The sequence below is a fragment of the Dicentrarchus labrax genome, unplaced genomic scaffold (assembly GCF_905237075.1).
Source record: "Dicentrarchus labrax unplaced genomic scaffold, dlabrax2021, whole genome shotgun sequence".
Classification (NCBI taxonomy): domain Eukaryota; kingdom Metazoa; phylum Chordata; class Actinopteri; family Moronidae; genus Dicentrarchus; species Dicentrarchus labrax.
In genome coordinates, this window is record NW_026136715.1 from 27809542 (window position 1) to 27828471 (window position 18930).

The 18930-nt window shown below is 41.8% G+C and overlaps 1 protein-coding gene across 4 annotated transcripts in view; it reads right to left on the reverse strand.

Moving 5' to 3' along the window:
• atp2b3b (ATPase plasma membrane Ca2+ transporting 3b) overlaps nucleotides 1-18930 on the reverse strand; it is a 55368-nt gene that overhangs the window by 7563 nt on the left and 28875 nt on the right. For 2 of the 4 annotated variants that reach the window (XM_051425184.1, XM_051425185.1), the window contains exons 16-24: nucleotides 18281-18439; nucleotides 17997-18176; nucleotides 14905-14992; nucleotides 14716-14822; nucleotides 13893-14084; nucleotides 12003-12216; nucleotides 11555-11766; nucleotides 8249-8356; nucleotides 7781-7963 (exon numbers count right to left, since the gene is read on the reverse strand). In XM_051425184.1, the coding sequence (XP_051281144.1) occupies nucleotides 7781-7963; nucleotides 8249-8356; nucleotides 11555-11766; nucleotides 12003-12216; nucleotides 13893-14084; nucleotides 14716-14822; nucleotides 14905-14992; nucleotides 17997-18176; nucleotides 18281-18439 (1443 nt within the window). Of the gene's footprint in view, nucleotides 1-6548; nucleotides 6709-7780; nucleotides 7964-8248; nucleotides 8357-11554; nucleotides 11767-12002; nucleotides 12217-13892; nucleotides 14085-14715; nucleotides 14823-14904; nucleotides 14993-17996; nucleotides 18177-18280; nucleotides 18440-18930 lie in introns of all 4 variants that reach the window. The other 2 variants (XM_051425187.1, XM_051425186.1) reach the window with 2 other exon arrangements.

Below are 18930 nucleotides of genomic sequence, written 5' to 3' on the forward strand. Positions count from 1 at the left end.
CAAGAGCATTCAGTAGCCGCCATCACAAAGACCACAGAAGCTGCAGACTGTGTGTGTGTGTGTGTGTGTGTGTGTGTGTGTGTGTGTGTGTGTGTGCCGGGGGGATGATGTGTGGGGGAAAACACTTCAGTACCTCAGCACACTGGATCACACGCATGCACACACACAGATGAGGCTGGTTATTAGGCACAGATGGAAATGAAGCAGGAATGGTGAGTGTTAGTTTAATGTACAATAAAATAAGAAATTGGCAAGAACCTATAGCAGTGACCCACACACACACACACACACACACACACAAACACATAAACATGCATGCAGCAGCAGTGTAACTGAGTAAACCCACAGTTGAGTTGTTTTCACATTGTGCAGCTTGGAGGCTGACGTCTACATGCATCGGGCAGTTGTCAATCATGGGTGCGTTTGTTAAAGAGATCTGGTTCATACACGCAGACACATCTACAGCCAGTCAGCTAGCCAGTCAACATCTCTATGCGCACACACACACACACGCACGCACACACACGCATATGTGCAAAATGTACTGCGGCCATGCAGCAGTGAGAAACAGAGGAGAGCAGAGTGATTGAAATGAAGATGATGCTGATGATGAAGTTGCTGCAGGATAGAAAAAAAACATGTCTTGCAAAAACAGAAAGGTGACATCATGGAGAATCAGCAGGTTAGAACAGCATGTGATTGGTTAGATCACTAAAAACAGAAGGTGATTGGTTCAAAGGCCGGAGCAAAGCTGGGGTGTCAGCCCTGTCACACATAGAGAGGCAGCCAGGTCATGCTGAATCAGATCTTTGTCACTTACACTCTCTTTCCTCTCTCACACATATATACACACACACAGACACACACACACACACACACATATCAAAGTGAGGTCTATGAGTGTACTTCAAGGTGGATTATGCAGTCTATGGTGTATGCGTGCGTAAACACATTCCTTTGCCATGGCAGTTGGTCCATGCACCCTTCCCCCAAGCCCAAACAGAGGAAAAGAAGCAGCATGAGCTCAAAAGAAACAGAGACAGTTCAGTGCAAATATACCGACAGGCACAGGCAGGCAGAGCACTACATAGAGACAGTTCGGCCAAATGAGATCAACACAGAAGAAGCTTTATGTTGACTGCAGCACCCACTGGAGTCCAAACTGTGAAATTATGAGGTGGATGTTCAGGCAGCTGAATGGAGATCAGTGCTGCAGTTGGCCAAACTAGGAAGTCTCTATATATCACTCTGACATACATGATAGACTGAGACAGACGTACAGACAGACACACAGACGGTCAAGCAGTAGGTTCAGTGCTTATCTGTTTTTCCAAAGAGCCAGTCAGACAGTAGAAAAACACCTCATGCAGACTGAGAAGGTTTCAGAATGTTACTTTCTCACTTCGTCAGCGCTTGGTTTGTTTTCATTTTGTCTCCGTGGAAAAGAGTAAACTTTCGAGTATATGACGCCCACAGGGTGACCAGAGAGGCCTGGAGGTCAGGGCACTGCTGTGTTACTTATTCCTCTCACCCACTTTCTCTCTCCCTCTCTCCCTGTCGGCTCTTTCAGCAGTGCTTGATGGAAAAACGATGATGGTTAAAGGAGGAAACAGGCGCTGGAAGGTAGAGAGGCTGCTGTGTGCAAAACAACTGCTGATGAGAGGAAACCGCAACATAAATACAGGGAGAAGCTGTGAGGTACATGACTGGTTAATGGCTCCCACTGAGCACCAGCACCCACCCTTCCGTATGTGATGACTGCGCTCTAATCCATAGCAACACATCAGCAACACCTTCCTCAATTCAGTGCGTACTCTCTCTGGGTGGAGGCTGAAATCGAATTTGAATATTAAGAGCTTTAGCAAAGAATTGAGGAGCTGAGGATGGATTTGAGATTCCTATTCCATTTTACCATTCCTGACCAAAGTCATCTCTTTAACTTTCCTATAACTGCAGATAGATGAAAGTAGCCCAGTCTGAAATGAAAACAAACTGGATCCATAGATCGGTTCTAAAGATCCAGAGGGATCACTAAAGTCCAGCACAGCTCAGGTGGATAAAAGCATGAAACGGAGACATCTGCTAATATCATCTTTTATATCTCTGTTTAATATTTTAGGTGTTTCTTTCAGATATCCTCGGACTCTCTTCTTACCCACTGATGATAGACGTGGCAGTAAAAGTCAACGAGGTGATGGTGTCAACGTCAGAGCTTGCGCACATTGTACTGCAATGGGGCACAGTGCCAAGTCTCAGGCCAAGAACTCTAGTGGAGTGGAGTAACGCTGCCTGAAGCTAACTGTGGACGCAGTGCATGAGGAGAGGTCAGTCTGTCTCGATAACATAATAATTTGTAGTGTGTGTGTTCGCTGCTTGGGGATTCCCATATCAGAGTATGTCATCAGACTTTAAACACTTAAAGGATAAGGCTGGTGATATTCTGTATTTGTGGTATTGTCACCAAATCCCATAAGAAAAACTCTGTGCCTCACTAATCTCTGCATGTCAATGTCATGGTTTGTGGGTGCCTCACTAATCTCTGCATGTCAATGTCATGGTTTGTGGTATTAAGTCAGAGCATGCAACATTTCCACATTAAAATGTCTCTAAACTCTGGCTCTATATGAAGTTTTATAACTAGGTTCGGGAACAAAGACCACACCCGAACTCACCTCATTTCCACTCAAAACATACTTAAGCACATCTTATCCGTTCACTTCCTCCTTGACTCATTTTCTACAACCCTCCCCCCTAACCCTTTTTTATTTCTCTCCCCATCTTATCCAAATACAGGAACCACTGGGGCTCTTGAAGAGTTAAAGAGATGGCTCCCCCACTCAGCGTCTCACCACCCACTCTGTTCCCTCTGGCCGTTTCACCGAACTTCTCCCTCCATCCACCTAATCAGTCTTCCTTCCTTTCTATCAATCCTCACCCGTCCTTCCCATACCCCCTCGACCCTTACCCCTTCATCCCTTCATCCTCTCATCCCCTCCATCCCTTAACCATTTTTCCTCCCACAGTATTCCACATTCGTTCATAACGTGTAATAAACTTTTCTTATTCCATACAGCTGTTGGCGTGGTCTTTGTTTGTGAAGTTCTATAGTTGAGTTGTGTACATCCATTATCTCAAATGTTTCCAACAATGTTTAAAATCGGTCATTTTTTTCAGGTAACCCAACGTTAACAGTGTGGGAGAAGCAGTGATTTTTAAGGTGGAACTGCTTTATTCAGTGTTTTCAGTGGTTTTAATCAGCGGGTCTGTTTGTTTTGGAGAGGAGGAGTCCTCTGTGGATAACTGGGCTCCTGGTAGAAACCTCCTGAACCATGAACATGAAGGAATCCTAACCGGGAGAAGCTGACTGCAGTGATGGCAATGGTGGTGAATACAACAACTCCCATGATCCCACACTACTTCATAAAAAATGACATACTCAGTCACTTAATCTTTTTGTTATTGTTATGTGAGAGACAGAATTTACATATTGTGAGTTGAAATGTCTCAACAACTATTGGATGGATTGTCAAGACATTTGGTATTGACATACGACTCTGGTGATTCATTTTTAATCTAACACCATAAATAAGTCAACATTTTATTTTCTCTGATGTGATACCTGCACAACTAACATTCCCACTGGCTTAACTGTACTTTAGTGCTAATTAGCAAATGTTAGCATGCTAACTCTCTAAACTATGGCAATGAACATGGTTAACATTCTACGTGCTAATTATCAGCATGTTAGCATTGTCATTAAGAGAACGCTGACATTAGCATTTAGCTCAAAACACTACTGTTTCTAAGTAAAGCCCCTCGGAGCTGCTAGCATGGCTGTGGACTCTTTGTGTTAATAGATTTTTGGACAACAGTGTACCTTTGTTACAGCAACCATTTTGACATGAAGTAGTAGGGTAAACACAGGTGTTACCAATGATACTGATTAAGGTTCCGGTTCATCCAGGTCAAGCAGAGTCAGGGTCCTGCTATTGTGCATGGTGGCTCTACTACACTAAATTGAACGAAACCATAATTAGGAAAAAGGGCAATTATTAGTCTCTTTATGGGAGTTGACAATAAGAAACCTACAGAATATCACCAGACGTTTATCTTTCACACTAAGTAAAATCAAGTCTGATTCTGTGGCTGGAAGTTTATTTGACACAATGTGAATTCTGCTTTTTGCGTAATTCCCATCCCTAAAGCTAAAGCAAACAGGAACACATCTGATTTGGCCACAGGCTGCCTCCATACAACATGAGGTGATTCAGAGAAGCAAACCTGGGTCACATTAAACTCAAAGTTAATGCTTGCTCCTTCACATTCCCTCCTCGTCCCATTTGTTTGTCCAGATCCATCCGGTCTCTCGTCAGGAACTGAACCACAAAATGCAAGTATGCGTCATACTGCTGTTGAGTAACAGATTTGGACACAACAAGCTTTTCGAATTAAGGGAAAAGATTTGAAAAAGCAAGCAATGGGCTAGCAGTGGCGGGGCCCTAGCCCTAGTTCCATACTTTGACTGTAAATCCCTCCTTCCACACCTTTGTTGATATAGGCATACATTTTATTTTACTTCCATGCCGTCGTTATGTTTTCGGTGCCACTGTCAGCAGGATTACAGAAAAACGAATGGCCCAGTTTTCATGAAACTTGATGGAAGGGTGTAGCATAAATCACAGGACAGATACACAAATTATTTTACACTTTGGTTAATAAAGATTGGTTGTAAAATACATAGAGCTTGCAGATATGCATTTCATAGAAGACTGAACTATTGGCCTTGACTGAGTGCCCCTCTAGCTACATCTTATACTGATGTTGTAAAGTGATGGAGAGAAGGATGTGTCTTCCAAAGTACTTAAACAAAGCCCATGTAACTTCTGGTGTCTGTGCAGCAGCGCTGACTTGGGCCTCTCTGTATCTACGCCTACGGGTGATGGAGCAACGTGGTGAGGAAGGCAGCTTGAAATGGAAGGAGGGAACGGAGCAAGGGAGGTAAAGGACAAGCAACTGAGAAGACGGATGAAGACAATCAAATGAAGAGACAGCACAACCACACACATGCAAGCAGGCACACACACTCACACGCAGGCACTCGCACACTAACAGAGGAACACACAGAAGTCAAACTACAGATCTCGGATATGTCAGCAAATGCACACGCATAGACACACTTGCAAACAGACACGCACAGAACTGACATACAAAGAAATCAAGAGAAAACATGAGTGGTGGACGCTACTCTAGTAAGGAAATGGGAGGATGACAAAAAGGGATGACGACAAAAAAAGACAAAAAATGAAGAGAAACCTACTAAAGAAATCTTATCAGTAGCTACACAAGAGCCTGTATTTAGATCTGGTCAAATCTAAATACCTCTACAAAAGAACAACTCTACTTATGAAGAACAATAAGACACATTTCACAGAATATTTCTGCAAACAGGGAACCTGTAATAGCTCATAAATCAAGAAGAAAGAGGAGAGAACTGTGGATGGAGAGAGGGGGGGGGGGACAGAGCGGACAGAGAGAAAAAAACAGGACTTTTTGGAGACATCAGGGGGGCCAAACTTGTGACGTCGGAGCTGGAAATACTGTTACAGAAATAACCAGTTGACAACAATTGCAGCACCGCACAAAAGTGAGAGGAGCACAAGAAGGAGAAAGAAAGCAAGAGCAATAGAGGAAGAGGGAACTTTTTTTCTTTAACTGTAGTCTTGGAAACAGCAGTGTGTTATAGGGCTTTTATACTCGAAGGTTTACAGTTTAGAGAATTGCAGATGAAAGCCATTTGGAAATGAGAGTGAATTCTGTGAAATCTAATCGTAGCATTTTCTACAGTATGGTAGGAGCATTGTTACAGCAACGCTATATTCTCTCGCTTTATAGAGAAAAGAAATGACACCACTCCTTTACATGAGAGATGTTCACAACCAGGGGTCAACCACAGTAACCACGCTTGACCTCATTCACAGACAGGAAGTAACACATGGTGCAGGAGGCGCTGCCGTTTGCTCTCTGGACTTTAGGATGTGTCCTTGTCGGAGTAAATTAGACTGTTTATTACTTAAATTTCTTTTTAAACACGAGTCACTTTGTGTCTTTACAAACAACGCTGCTCCATTTCTGTCAGGACACCTCAGACAGAGAGAGGACAGCGAGGCGCCTCCCGCACCGACCAACACTCAACAACAAAACAAACTCTGGACTGGCGCCGGGACTGGATTTGGTCCAGACCAGGATCAGACCAGAACTACACAGCCGGTCAGGACTGGGTGCTGTTTGAAAAGGGAGAATAAGAGAAGAAAAGAATAGAGGAGACATTGCACACACACGAGCAACGAGCGAGCCGGAGGGGACACAACCATAGAGTAAAAATACTGCAGTCCACGTGCCGTGCAGCAGTGTGTGTGTTTGTGTCTACGAATGAGTGTGAGAGAGAGAGAGAGAAAGTGGCTGCAAGTGTGTATGCAGGTGTGTGTGTGTGTGTGTGTGTGTGTGTGTGTGTGTGTGTTCATGTGTGTACATGCGTTCGGCGGACTCACTCCCGGGGGCTGGGCTGGTATTGGCTGTTGCGGTGGAGAGAGCTACGTGAGAGGGGGTAGAGATAGTGTTTACGTCGTGGAGCTGACTGAGCACGGAGGAGCGCCGTCTCACCGCTCCCTGAAACGAACCGCTTCGCTTGAACGTGCTCACTACCTCCATCTGCAGGACAGAGACAAAACAGCAGCACTCAGTGAGGGCAGGAGAGGCCGGTCTGAGTGTGCGGAGTGTGCATGTGGGTGTGTGTGTTGTTGTCCCTTTCAAACACTTCTTGTCCCAGCAGAAACAGCATTTAAATTCCCTTTCATGGCAAATGGGCATCAAGCCTGCTCTGTGAATGTTACTGATGTGTGTATTTGTTGTGTGCACACTCAGACCAAGCCCTCTTAATGAAAAACTGACCACTTTACGCAAAGACAGGCACTTAAGCAGAGAGTCTGGACTGGGAATTAACACTGTTTAGGAGGCTGTTGTTCATGTTGATGCCGTCTTAACGTCCATTCTCACTCAATCGATCAGTTAAAGTAATCAAGCAAGTCAACAGCCTGTCTACTTAGCGCTGGCCTGTACACAATGTGTAAACAATTGCAAACACAAGTGCCGCCGCACCGACACACACGCTCAATCACAGCATTTACCCTCTCTCATGATGTGAGCATCTAAAATACCACTTCCGAGTCAGAGAGAGCATTAGAGAGCAGAAAAGCTAGCTGCGTTGGAGAGAAAAGACTGGAATCATTATGTTTGGCACAAGTCAGAAGAAGAGCACAGACAGGATGAGAGAAAGGACTGACTTTTGAAGAGTAAGAACAAATCACTGTTTAAGAGGCAATATTATGCTCATTTTCAAGTTCATACATGTGTTTGGGGGGTTTACTATAATAGGTTTACATGCTTCAGAACACAATATCTTTAACATACTGACCACTGACACACTCAAGAAGCCTAGTCTCCTCTGATTGGTACAGACCACCGTGTAGATTCACTAGGTTTCAGTGGGTGCAAACTGTACACATTAATCATTCATATTCATATTCTTTGTAATTCACATTATATTTTGTTCCAATGTATCCTCATCATACTTTTATCACGTTCCCCTTTAACAAACTGCTCGTGTGTCATGACCATGTGAAGCTTCTGGTTGAGGCGTTGTATGTGGTGTCTGGATATCTGTGTGTGTTCCTGTGAAAGAGGTTTGGTTATTGTTTGTTTTGGTGGTCCAGTCAAACAGTACCTGAGTCTGAATGCGGTTGAGGCCTCTGAACCAGAGGATCTGTCCGCGTCGCAGCTCTCTCTCAGCGCAGTCGATCTCCTCCTCATCCTCTGCCATCTCCTCGCCTTCCTCCTCCCCGGGCTCCAGGCCTAGCCCCGCCTCTTTCAGGCAAGGCAGCCGCTCTGTCGGCACCGTGGCGATCACCTGGAGGCCGGGTTTGTCACATTGTCATTTGAGCAGAAGACGCTAGTATGGCATTGTATGTACTGAGCAGCTGTGAGCTTTTTCAGCCATCTTACTCACAGGACGGTTTGGATAATACCAGATTATGTCAATTTCAGCACAGAATAGAATAGATCAGAGGTGTTATCTAAGTCAATGTGAAAATGTTTCCTTAGCCTCACCTCAGAGAAAACTCTAGGTAAACCAGGCCTGCCAGCCTACAGTTGCTCAGTGTGGTTTGACTCAGCAGGCTGAAGAGCTGCTTACCTGCCCCCAGAGCAGCTCTCCAACTCCCACGAACAGACACCAGAGCCACTGCTCCACGTTGAGAGGGGCACAGCTGAAGGGCTTCCCTCCCCACTGCACAATCACGATCTGCAGCAGAAACACAGGGAAGGACGTCATTGTTGCCACACAGGCAAACAATGTCAAGGGAGAAACAGCCACTGCACTATCTGCTGCACGAGCCACAGTCTGCACTGTAAGAAAAATGCAGTAACACTGGGATGTGTCAACAGTCAACACCTCTATCTTCTAGTTTGTCACGATTTCAGGTATGAAATACAAGGTGGCATTATCACTGTAATCCCTACTGCATCTAATAAAGATCAAACCAGGATGTGTAAAAACACATGCAGACATTTTATGTCTGAGTTTTGTATCTAGTTATTCATCATTACCCTTGCTAAGTCTCGCCTCTTTTTGCTCTGTGATGGTTAAAAGATAAACGCGACATATATACTAGTTAACTAGTTAGCTAATCTATCAGTCGTTAGCTAGCTAGTTAGCTGTGACTATATATATATATATATATATATATATGTCGTATACGTTGTATATAATGTTTTAAAGAGTTCGGTCTAGACCTGCTCTATTTGAAAAGTGTCCTGAGATAACTTCTGTTATGAATTGGCGCTATACAAATAAAATTGAATGTTGCGTTTATCTTTTAACCATCTTGAAATGTGTTTTTCTCTTTTCAATAAAGACAGCATAGCACATCGCATATCTAAGTACAGGAAAGGAGAAAGTTAATCGAGGTTCTGACAGAGGCTTTTTTGAAGACTGTTAAAATATAAAAGGGACATATAGTCACATCTTAAGTTAGCTAATGTTAGCAAAAGTAATTTTGTTTACATTTAGTTTGTAACTAGCTATCAAACGATCAATCTTCTTATTTAACTCCTTGCAAGAAAGCAAAGTTTATTTCCCAAAATGTTGAACTACTTCTTGAAATAATTTGGAAGCTGCAACCAAATCTTAACACTTATCAACATTTATGCATGACACCAATAATTCTGACAGCTTTAAGAACAACATTTTACTCTGTGCAGCTTTATACATAGCCTACTTGTCCAGAGAACATAATGTATAATGTACATAACGCTTTATAATCTTAGCTGAGAACACATGGCCTCAGCTACATTAATCATAGCAATTATTCTCCTCCAGCTTATGTCACTGTGTAAACAAGGCATAAGAACAAAAAACATAAAAAAAACGCAGCCATGTGGCTTTAAACTTGGACCACACTAACACCACGCTCCGATAGTGGATGTAGCAGCATTTTATATAGCAACATGATCATTTACACCAGGAACAAGGCTTATCAGAGTGACACTATCATCCTGACACCAAACTGCTCTGTCATTAATCTCACTGGGAGTACGTACAGTGTATCACATACTGTAATCATATCTTTCTGCAGGGAGGAGGGATCCATCTTTCCTCTTATTCCTCTCTTTCACCTCTCTCAAGCTGTCTCCAGCCTTCAGCTCTCTCTCATCTCTTCTTTTCCAAATCCCTCTGAACTGTCTCTTTGTCGTTCTCACACTCCAAATCACTGCCTTCTCCCTCCAGCTCTCTCTCTTCTCTTGAGTACCACTGAGAACTGAAGAGCTTTGGAAAATATCCCTTTCCTTTTCTCTCTGTCACTCAGTCTGTCTTTGTTTGCCCGTCTGCGTTTTTTTGTGTACTCACAATTCCCGGCTCAGTGCATTTCTTCCGTATTCACTGTGAGCTGATTCAATAAACAGTCCTCCTGTGGTCGGTAAAGTTTGGAATCTTAAATTTGGATATCTGTCAATGCCTGAAGATGATCATATTAATTTTTGTTTTTTTACAAACTATCATCAACATCTGTAGAAGACATTCAAGCTTTGACTACCTTTGACCTTCACTACACACTGACATTTTAAAATGAGTAAAGTTTGTATACCATGGAGATATTCCGTTTGAATAAAGAGCATTTCAGGGGTATGCATTTACATGATTCTTTTCAGTCAGCCACCTGAAACTAACGTTACACATACCAAGAGCCAGTTTGTTTCTCCTAAAAGTCATCACCTAAATAAAATCTGTTCGTTTCTGAGCCATGTCCCCAGTGCCAAGGCCCCAGCCCCTTTTGGGGACAAGTACAGTGCTTTCACATACTGTACGTTAACATGAGAACCTGCAGTAAAAATAACAACAACCGTACTTGAAACCAAAGCTTTCACTGTGTGATTTAATTAAAGTTAACTTGAGAGTTGCTAACAGCTAACAGTAACATAGCAGCAGTAGCAAGCTAAACATCCTACTGAATCTCAGCCCAGATCATACGGTTGGTTATTTACAGACAACACTTACCCTAACGCTACCTGCTGATTCAAGTATGTATAAATGTCTGGATAAGCAATGTCTGCCCACTGTGTTGGACGGGGGAAGAGCAAAGGAGGATCTTTTTTACTTAGGTATCACAAATGCTCAGGTTGAGGCAAGGTGTCTATAGATGTCTCCATAAAACAAAGATTATTTAATATGAAAGGAAGGTGTACGAACTTGTCATAACTCTAATCCAAAAACATGTCAAATTGCACTGGTTCTCTATCCCTCAAAAGGGGGTGCGGTCATGATATTTTGCAAAGTACCCTTATGTGATGTCTGATGTATACTTAAACTGAGTCAGAAGGGGGGGGGGGGGAATTTATTCCAATACAATTACTAATTACCTGTTAAAAAATGTAGTCAGTAACCTAATCCAAGTATCACAATATTAAAGTAACCTAACTTCATTATTTTCTGTTTTGTTTCTTTAAGATGATGCCTATTCTATAAAATAACTGAACAATGTAACCGTAGAAAAGAAAACTGGGACCAAGATTGTTAGGATCAAGAAAAAATTGCTTTTCATGAAGCAAGTTCAGGAAGTAACCGTTCAAAACCTAATTCAAGTCAAAGTCAAAATAATGGCTATATGAAGAATGAATTGGCAGCTTTAAGATTAGCTGTGGATTCACTGGAGACCAGAATGGTGTTTTAAACCTGTAATTCTGCTAATAATCCCTATTTTTACTAATTGTAACTGTCTGATTACGTCTTTCTATATGTAACACTAATGGATTTTGATTATGGAACTTGACATGTAATCTGTTACTTCATAAGCCTGTAGACATGCGGAGTCAGGTTGAGTTCAGTACAACTAATTTACACCAACATACTGCAATGTCTCTGGTTGGTTTGCTACTACCACTATGGAATAAAAGCCATGCCAAACAAACAATCGAAAACAGGCATCACAGGGGTTAACCTTACCTGCACGGCAAAGGTCCCCACAACGATGGAGCAGAAGATGGGGTTGGAAAATATTCCGTCAAATACATTTCTCTCTCCGTGGATCTTGCGAGCGTTGATCTCGTTGAAAAGCTGCATGAGGACAAAGGTGTTGAAGATGATGGTGTAGTGCTCGGAGGGTGGGGAGTGGAGTGGAGCGTTGCGGCCGCTGTCAATGTTAAAAATGCGCTCGCCTGGAGGGTAAAGAAAGGAGGAAGAAGAGTAGATGAGAGGTGTGAAAAAAGGAAACTTTATCTGCCGTGTTGCTCATTATTTGGTTGAAATTCCAGACTAAATGTATTGATTAAAGCCAACTATTTCAGGCTGTTTCAATAGTAGATGAAATTGCGTGCTCAATGTGTCAATGTGTTTGTGTGTGTGTGTGTGTGTGTGTGTGTGTGTGTGTGTGTGTGTGTGTGTGTGTGTGCACCTATGAACAGCAGGGTGAAGATGATGACCAGCTGGTACACTCCATGGCCCAGGATGTTCTTCATCATGGTCAGTGAGATGAGCGGGTTGTTCCGGCCATAGGGTTTCCTTAGCAACAGGGCCTCGGTGGGGGGCTCGGTGGCCAGGGCCAGAGAAGCAAACGTGTCCATGATCAGATTCACCCACAGCATCTGCACCGCCTTCAGAGGAGAGTCCTGCACACAGATTTGCAAGCAGAGGCCTGTGTCACGAACCATGTTTGGATGAGTCTGGCTTCACTGACCCAGACACAGACTGTGAAAAGACTACTTCCGTCCCCTTTCACATCACCCAGAATCCCAACATTAACACTTGTTTTTGTATTTTGGGGTTTTATTTCTGTTGCACAGGGTTCTGATCTTCCTAGTTGTTCTTCTTGTGCAGATTATCTGCTCAATCAGTGACATTCAAAACCACTAAGCAGTGAGGAACTTTCCAGTGCCAAGTAAGTAGTATAAGATAGGAAAATGGGAAAAACACCCCTTACTCGGACGTGGCAGTGATATTCCAAGGTGGTTAGCCTTAATGCTATCCTCATTCACAGCAGATAAACAGCTTAAATTTGCTATTTTTTTATCGTGTTATGGGTCTGTAGCAGTTCATAGTTGTAGATTTGATTTTGATGATTTTGAGGATGACTTGAACAGTTTCTCGTACTCTGCTGCTTGTAATTATGGTTTAAGGTGAGACACTACAGGCAAAAACATAGTTTTTCATAAATTGGTCAATTTTGACCTTAATATGTCTTCTTGCAGACTAGCGGAGAGAAAACACCCAAAATACACATTTAGGGGTTTACTATATTTTGCCTATTTGCATCTGTAGATCTCAAAAGTTAGCATTAGATAATGACTCATATTTAAACAAAAAATTCTGAAAACTTGTCATACAAAAATAATTGTCTTGTAAATAATCAGAACAGGAATCATAACAATAACCTGAATATTAGATAAAGCCACATCAAAATTCTTGTTTCATATTGTTGACATGTTAGACTCAGAGGTTTTTACAGAGGGAATTCGTGATGTCCCTTTTTATCACTCAATAAATCGGAAGATACTATCAACAGCCATAAAAAATAAGTTTTTTAGTAACAAAATAATGAATAAAACAGGCTATGAATGATATATGAAGAAACCCCTCAGTAAAAACCTTAAGAATATAGATATATGTAAGTGCTACTGAAGTGGAGATTTATGAGATATTGGTAATAAAAATCATTTTGAGAAAATGGCCTTTAAAGATATGTATTGGTTAATTCATTACAGGTTAATAGGGTAAAACATTAAACAGACATCCCCATGAAACTTCCCCAGTTGATTACTTACATTAAGACACATTACAAGTTTTCTGAATTTTATCTTTAAATAAGCATATTATGCATTATCTATTGCAAATTTTTGGTGAATTTACGCAAATAGATAAAGTGTATGTATTTTGGGCATTTTTTTTTCCACTACTCAGAAAGACAACGTTATTGAAGCAAAGTAGCCCAAAATATCAAGATTTACAATGAAAAAACTATGCTTTTGCCTGTAGTGTCTCACCTCAACTCTCGTTCAATAAAAATATATTGCAAACAATATTATTATTAATAATGAGAGTTCATATTTTTTGCATATCAAAAATGTAATGGTTTCTATGTGTCAGGAGGCTTATGTTAGCTTCCAGTAAAAATACAAAAATAGCATCTGATTTGCTTTCTCTTCTTGCAGATATAGGCTGACTGATGTTTACAGAAGACATCTGTGTGTCTGTTATGTGTGTGTGTGTGTGTGTGTGTGTGTGTGTGTGTGTGTGTGTGTGTGTGTAGGAATAGACAGCATGTATGTTTATTAATAAATGTGTCTACCTGAGTGATGCAGGCCCCGGTGAAGGCCACTATGACAGCCACTACGTTGACCGTGAGTTGGAACTGCAGGAACTTGGAGATGCTATCGTAAACATTTCGTCCCCACATCACCGCCTTGACAATGCTGCTGAAGTTGTCGTCGGTCAGGATGATGTCAGATGCCTCTTTAGCCACGTCTGTCCCCGCAATACCCTGGCACAGATTGAGACAGAGTGAGGAGGAGACAGAGACTCGTGGCATGATTCATGCGAGCATTCAAGCATCCGCATTATTTTGAAGTGCTTCTGTCTCAGTATCGTGTTGTCCTGCCTCCAAGTGCAAATACTGGCCGTGAGTAAGAGCTGTGGCTTGCATTTACCATTTAGAGGAAACTATGCATTTAAACATAGTGGGCCTGGACGAAAATAACCAAGAAAGATAGTCGATTGTCAAATATCATTCCCAGGGCGTCAAATACAGACGCTTAACAATTAGTTATCTTCAAGCCAAGTGTCCTTATATTATTCTTGGCTCTGATTGGTTGTTTTTCGTTCAGGCCCGGTGGATTCTTACAAATACCATTAGGAGCACTAGGAGGAGCCAGAGTAACTGTATTTTTTCACAGATTATCTGTCTCACGTTCTACTGTTAGGATATAGAGAACGTTTCAGCAAATATGACAAAAAACGTTACTGTTACCTACTGCAGCTTTAAGGAGCATTTGTTCCCCAAAATGGATAATGGATCTATATACTTCTATGTGATAAGAACAACACATAGAACTATAGCAGAGAAAGATTTGACCACCAAGTAAAAATTAATGGTGAATAATATGTCGGGTTACCATGGCAAAGCCAACATCAGCTTTCTTCAAAGCTGGTCCGTCATTGGTTCCATCTCCCGTTACTGCGACAACCTGCCTCTGTTCTAGGACGGTGCTGTCAATGATGCCTGAAAACAGAAAAAAAAGGTAAGGTATACAGTAAGTGGGTGTGAATGAATGTGTGTGTGCACCCATGTGTTTGAGATTCACCTTTGACCAGAGTGTGTTTGTCAGTTGGCGAGGATCGGGCCAGCACACGGAGTTTGGGCCAGATTTTGTCGATGCGTTCCTGTTCAATCTGTTGGTCAAATGGAGAGAAAAAGAGGGGGAAAGAGTGTGTGATGATGAATTACATGAAGGACCTTTTAACTTTTCTTTTCTTTCACTGTTGATCCAGAGTGTTAGATAGATTTAACTGTACACAGGTGTGAGGGAGGACAAGGCATCACAGACACAGTGAATTTGCTCTCTTCTAATCAATTTACCCACACTGCACTCTTATATAATGACACACAGCATTTTAGAGTATAAATTTAAATTCACACGCCATAGAAAAGCAGAGCCACCTCACTAACGAGCAGCTATCCATCCTATTAAAGGTTATATAAGTTATTATTTAAAACATTAATATACCAGCAAATAACTATTAGCCATGTAAAGATACAGTGGAGTCAAGGTGTCAGAATGACGTCATAGTCCCTCTACCTGTGTTGTTATCTCAGCCTCTCTGTGGTTTGTGGTCTGAGTAGATGATCTATGTCAGTGAATTGAGGATTTATTTCAACCAAACCAGAGTTGGTGATTATTGAAACAGTGGGAAGACTGAGTTTCATTTTCTCTCTGTCTACTTTGAATGAAGTAACAATGTTACAATGATATGGAAGGCAAAATTAACGCTTTTGTCTGTGGTGTCTGGTGGTAAGCGAGCAATAGCAATAGCAGTTTCTGGTTAAACAAAAGATCTATCACTGTAAGGATCCTTTCCATAATGTTGTCAGACACTTAGAATAACAAGCTGAGCCTGTCAGTGGCAAAACAACTTTTAGTGGGTGTACTTTAACGGTTTAATGGATGCATTTGTCCACAAGGATAAGCTAACGTTATATGGCAGCCATAGCAGCCCATAAGGCAAATACGCTGCCCGTCCCAAAAAAAAAGTTACCACCTAGATTTAACTAAACTAATTGGTAAGACCCTTCCATTGGATAATTACTGCAGTGATCAATATGTTTCAGCTGGCAACAAGTTATTTAACCCTAGCTGATGCGGTGAGTAGCTGCATCGGTGTGTATGAATGAGTTAGTTTCTGTTGGATGGACTTTGCCATCACTGAGTGAATGTGTGTGAAAAGGGCGAATGTGCCATGTAGTGTAAAAGCGCTTTGAGTGGTCGGAAGACTAGAAAGGCGCTATACAAGTGCAGGTCCATTTACCATTTACCATATCAGAAGACATATCCTGTGGTCGTGGAAAGGATGTTAATCAGTTTCAGAAGGGTCTGCATCAAGCAAAGAAAACAACTAAGTAGATTGCTGAAACTACTAAAATTGGAAGGAAAACCTGGAAGGATAGTGGTGAACCATCCTCTTCGAGGAAGAAATGTGGTCGGAAAAAACTCTTGAATGATTGTGATCGGAGATCGCTTAAACGTTTGGTAAAATCTTATCGTAAGAAATCCACAGTAGAACTCACAGCTATGTTTAATAGTGAAAGTAAGAGCATTTCCACACGCACAATGCAAAGGGAACTCAGGATTGGGACTAAACAGCTGTGTAGCCATAAGAAAACCACTGATCAGTGAGGCTAATCGGAAAGAAAGGCTTCAACTTGCTAGGGAGCATAAAGATTGGACTTTGGAGCAATGGAAGAAGGTCATGTGGTCCGATGAATCCAGATTTACCCTGTTCCAGAGTGATAGGCGCATCAGGGTAAGAAGAGAGGCGAATGAATTGATGCACCCATCATGCCTAGTGCCTACCGTACAAGCCTGTGGGGGGCAGTGTTATGATCTGGGGTTGCTGCAGTTGGTCAGGTCTAGGTTCAGCAACGTTATGTCCCCAAAGAATGAGGTCAGCTGACTACCTGAATATACTGAATGACCAGGTCTTTCCATCTATGGAGTTTTTCTTCCCTAAAGGCACGGGCATATTCCAAGATGACAATGACAGGATTCATTGGGCTCACATTGTGAATGAGTGGTTCAGGGAGCATGAGACATCCTTTTCACACATGGATTGGCCACCACAGAGTCCAGACCTCAGCCCCATTGAGAATCTTTGGGATGTGCTGGAGAAGACTTTGTGCATCAGTGTGACTCTCCCATCATCAATACAAGATCTTGGCGCAAAATGAATGCAACTCTGGACGGAAATAAATGTTGTGACATTGTAGAAGCTTATCAAAATGATGCCCCAGCGCATGCATGCCGTACTCAAAGCTAAAGGCAGTCCAACGAAATATTACAGTGTGCAACTTTTTTTTGGGACGGGCAGTGTATTGCACATCCAACTTAGTGAAGGGTTTATTTGGACCAAACTAGTGTTAGTGAGTAGTAAGGTTTATTTTGTTTCTGTCCAGTTTGAAGTATGGTATTAGATTAACTGCTTGCTAAAATTACTGGATTTGTCAATGGAGTCTGGTTGGCCTTTCGCCCATTGTTTTGCTCTAAGATGCTGGGGCTGTAGTGTGACATCTAGTGGTGAGTGAGTTTTGTTATATATACACAAAAGTCACTTACCATCAATCAGTTCAATTGATAATATTAAATTACTTAGATCGCTTGTTCTCAAACTATGGTACATATTCCACTGATGGTATGTTAACTCTCTCTAGTGGTACGCAGAAAATCTATTTTTTTAAATTAATTTTAAAATGAAACATATAATACTATCAAAATACTACAAAATTTCAAATTCAAATACTTAAACTAGAGCAATACAAGTTAAATTGAATCTCAAACCATTAGATTACATTTTCATCAGTGAAATACAATTTCCAATTTGCATACAATATTCTGTATGAACATTTTAAATTCAAAACTATTCAATTCATTTTCAGTTTGTGCTGGCACTAAAATAACTCTATAGACATAGACCTAAATGTATCAGCATTTACCAGTACACGTTAATCTGACTGACAGTAGATATTAAAGGCTAGAAGAAACCAGTGATGTCAGTGGGATGGTCAGATGCTCCTCCCACCATAGATATATTGTTAACATCCATTTTTAGTTCATTTTAAATGAAACAGAAATAGAAAACATGAGTTCACCCTGCACTTAACCCACAAGATTGCCCAACTCACCTCTCCTTTCTCGTTCCTGATTCGTCGGTTGAAGTCTTTGCCCTCTATACAGATAAAGTCATCCCCAGGGTGGATGATGCCGCATTTAGCAGCAATGGCCCTGGCTGTGTTAATGTTATCGCCGGTCACCATCCGCACTGTGATGCCCGCACGCTGACACTTACGGATGGCATCAGGCACCTGAGAGGCACAGGGAAATACTTTTAAATAATCACATATTTTGGATGGCACACACTCACAGTATCATCTAAAACTAAAGACATACACACTCCACAGTGCCCTACCTCAGGCCGCACAGGGTCCTCTATCCCAACCACAGTGATGCAGGTCAACTCTGTCACTATTTCTGCCTCGTTTTCCCAGTCTGGCTCCGGATTGGATGGCAGGTCACGGTATGCGATGCAGATGGTCCTCAGCCCCTCGCATGCCATTGGCTCAATCACCTATTGATCAATCAATATTACAACTATGGTCAGGATGAGGTCCATAAAATCTCACAACACAGACTGTTAAGCTTAATGTATACAAAAATGACATTTACATTCCAGTATCTGATGCATAAAAACTGGATTCAATAGCTTGCAAACAGGTCTGGAAATTACTTCCAAGTGCTTCACTGCAAAAAAGGAGTCTCACATTTTCTGGAAAATTTGTCAGATTTTTGTCTAAAAATATAAATCATCTTTTTTTTAAAAAAAGGTATTTTAAGAGAGGGGGTGACATGCAGCAAAGGGCCGCAGGTCGGATTCGAACCTGGGCCGCTGCAGCAAGGACTTAGCCTTGGTACACTGGACGCCAGCTCTACCAACTGAGCTAAAAATTGGCCACATTTTTGCTCAATACAAGAAGATTTTATTATACTGTTAGATAGGGCTGTTTTTGCAGAAAAAATCTTGAAAGGGTTTGGATTTACCGAGCAACAAAGAAGTCCTTA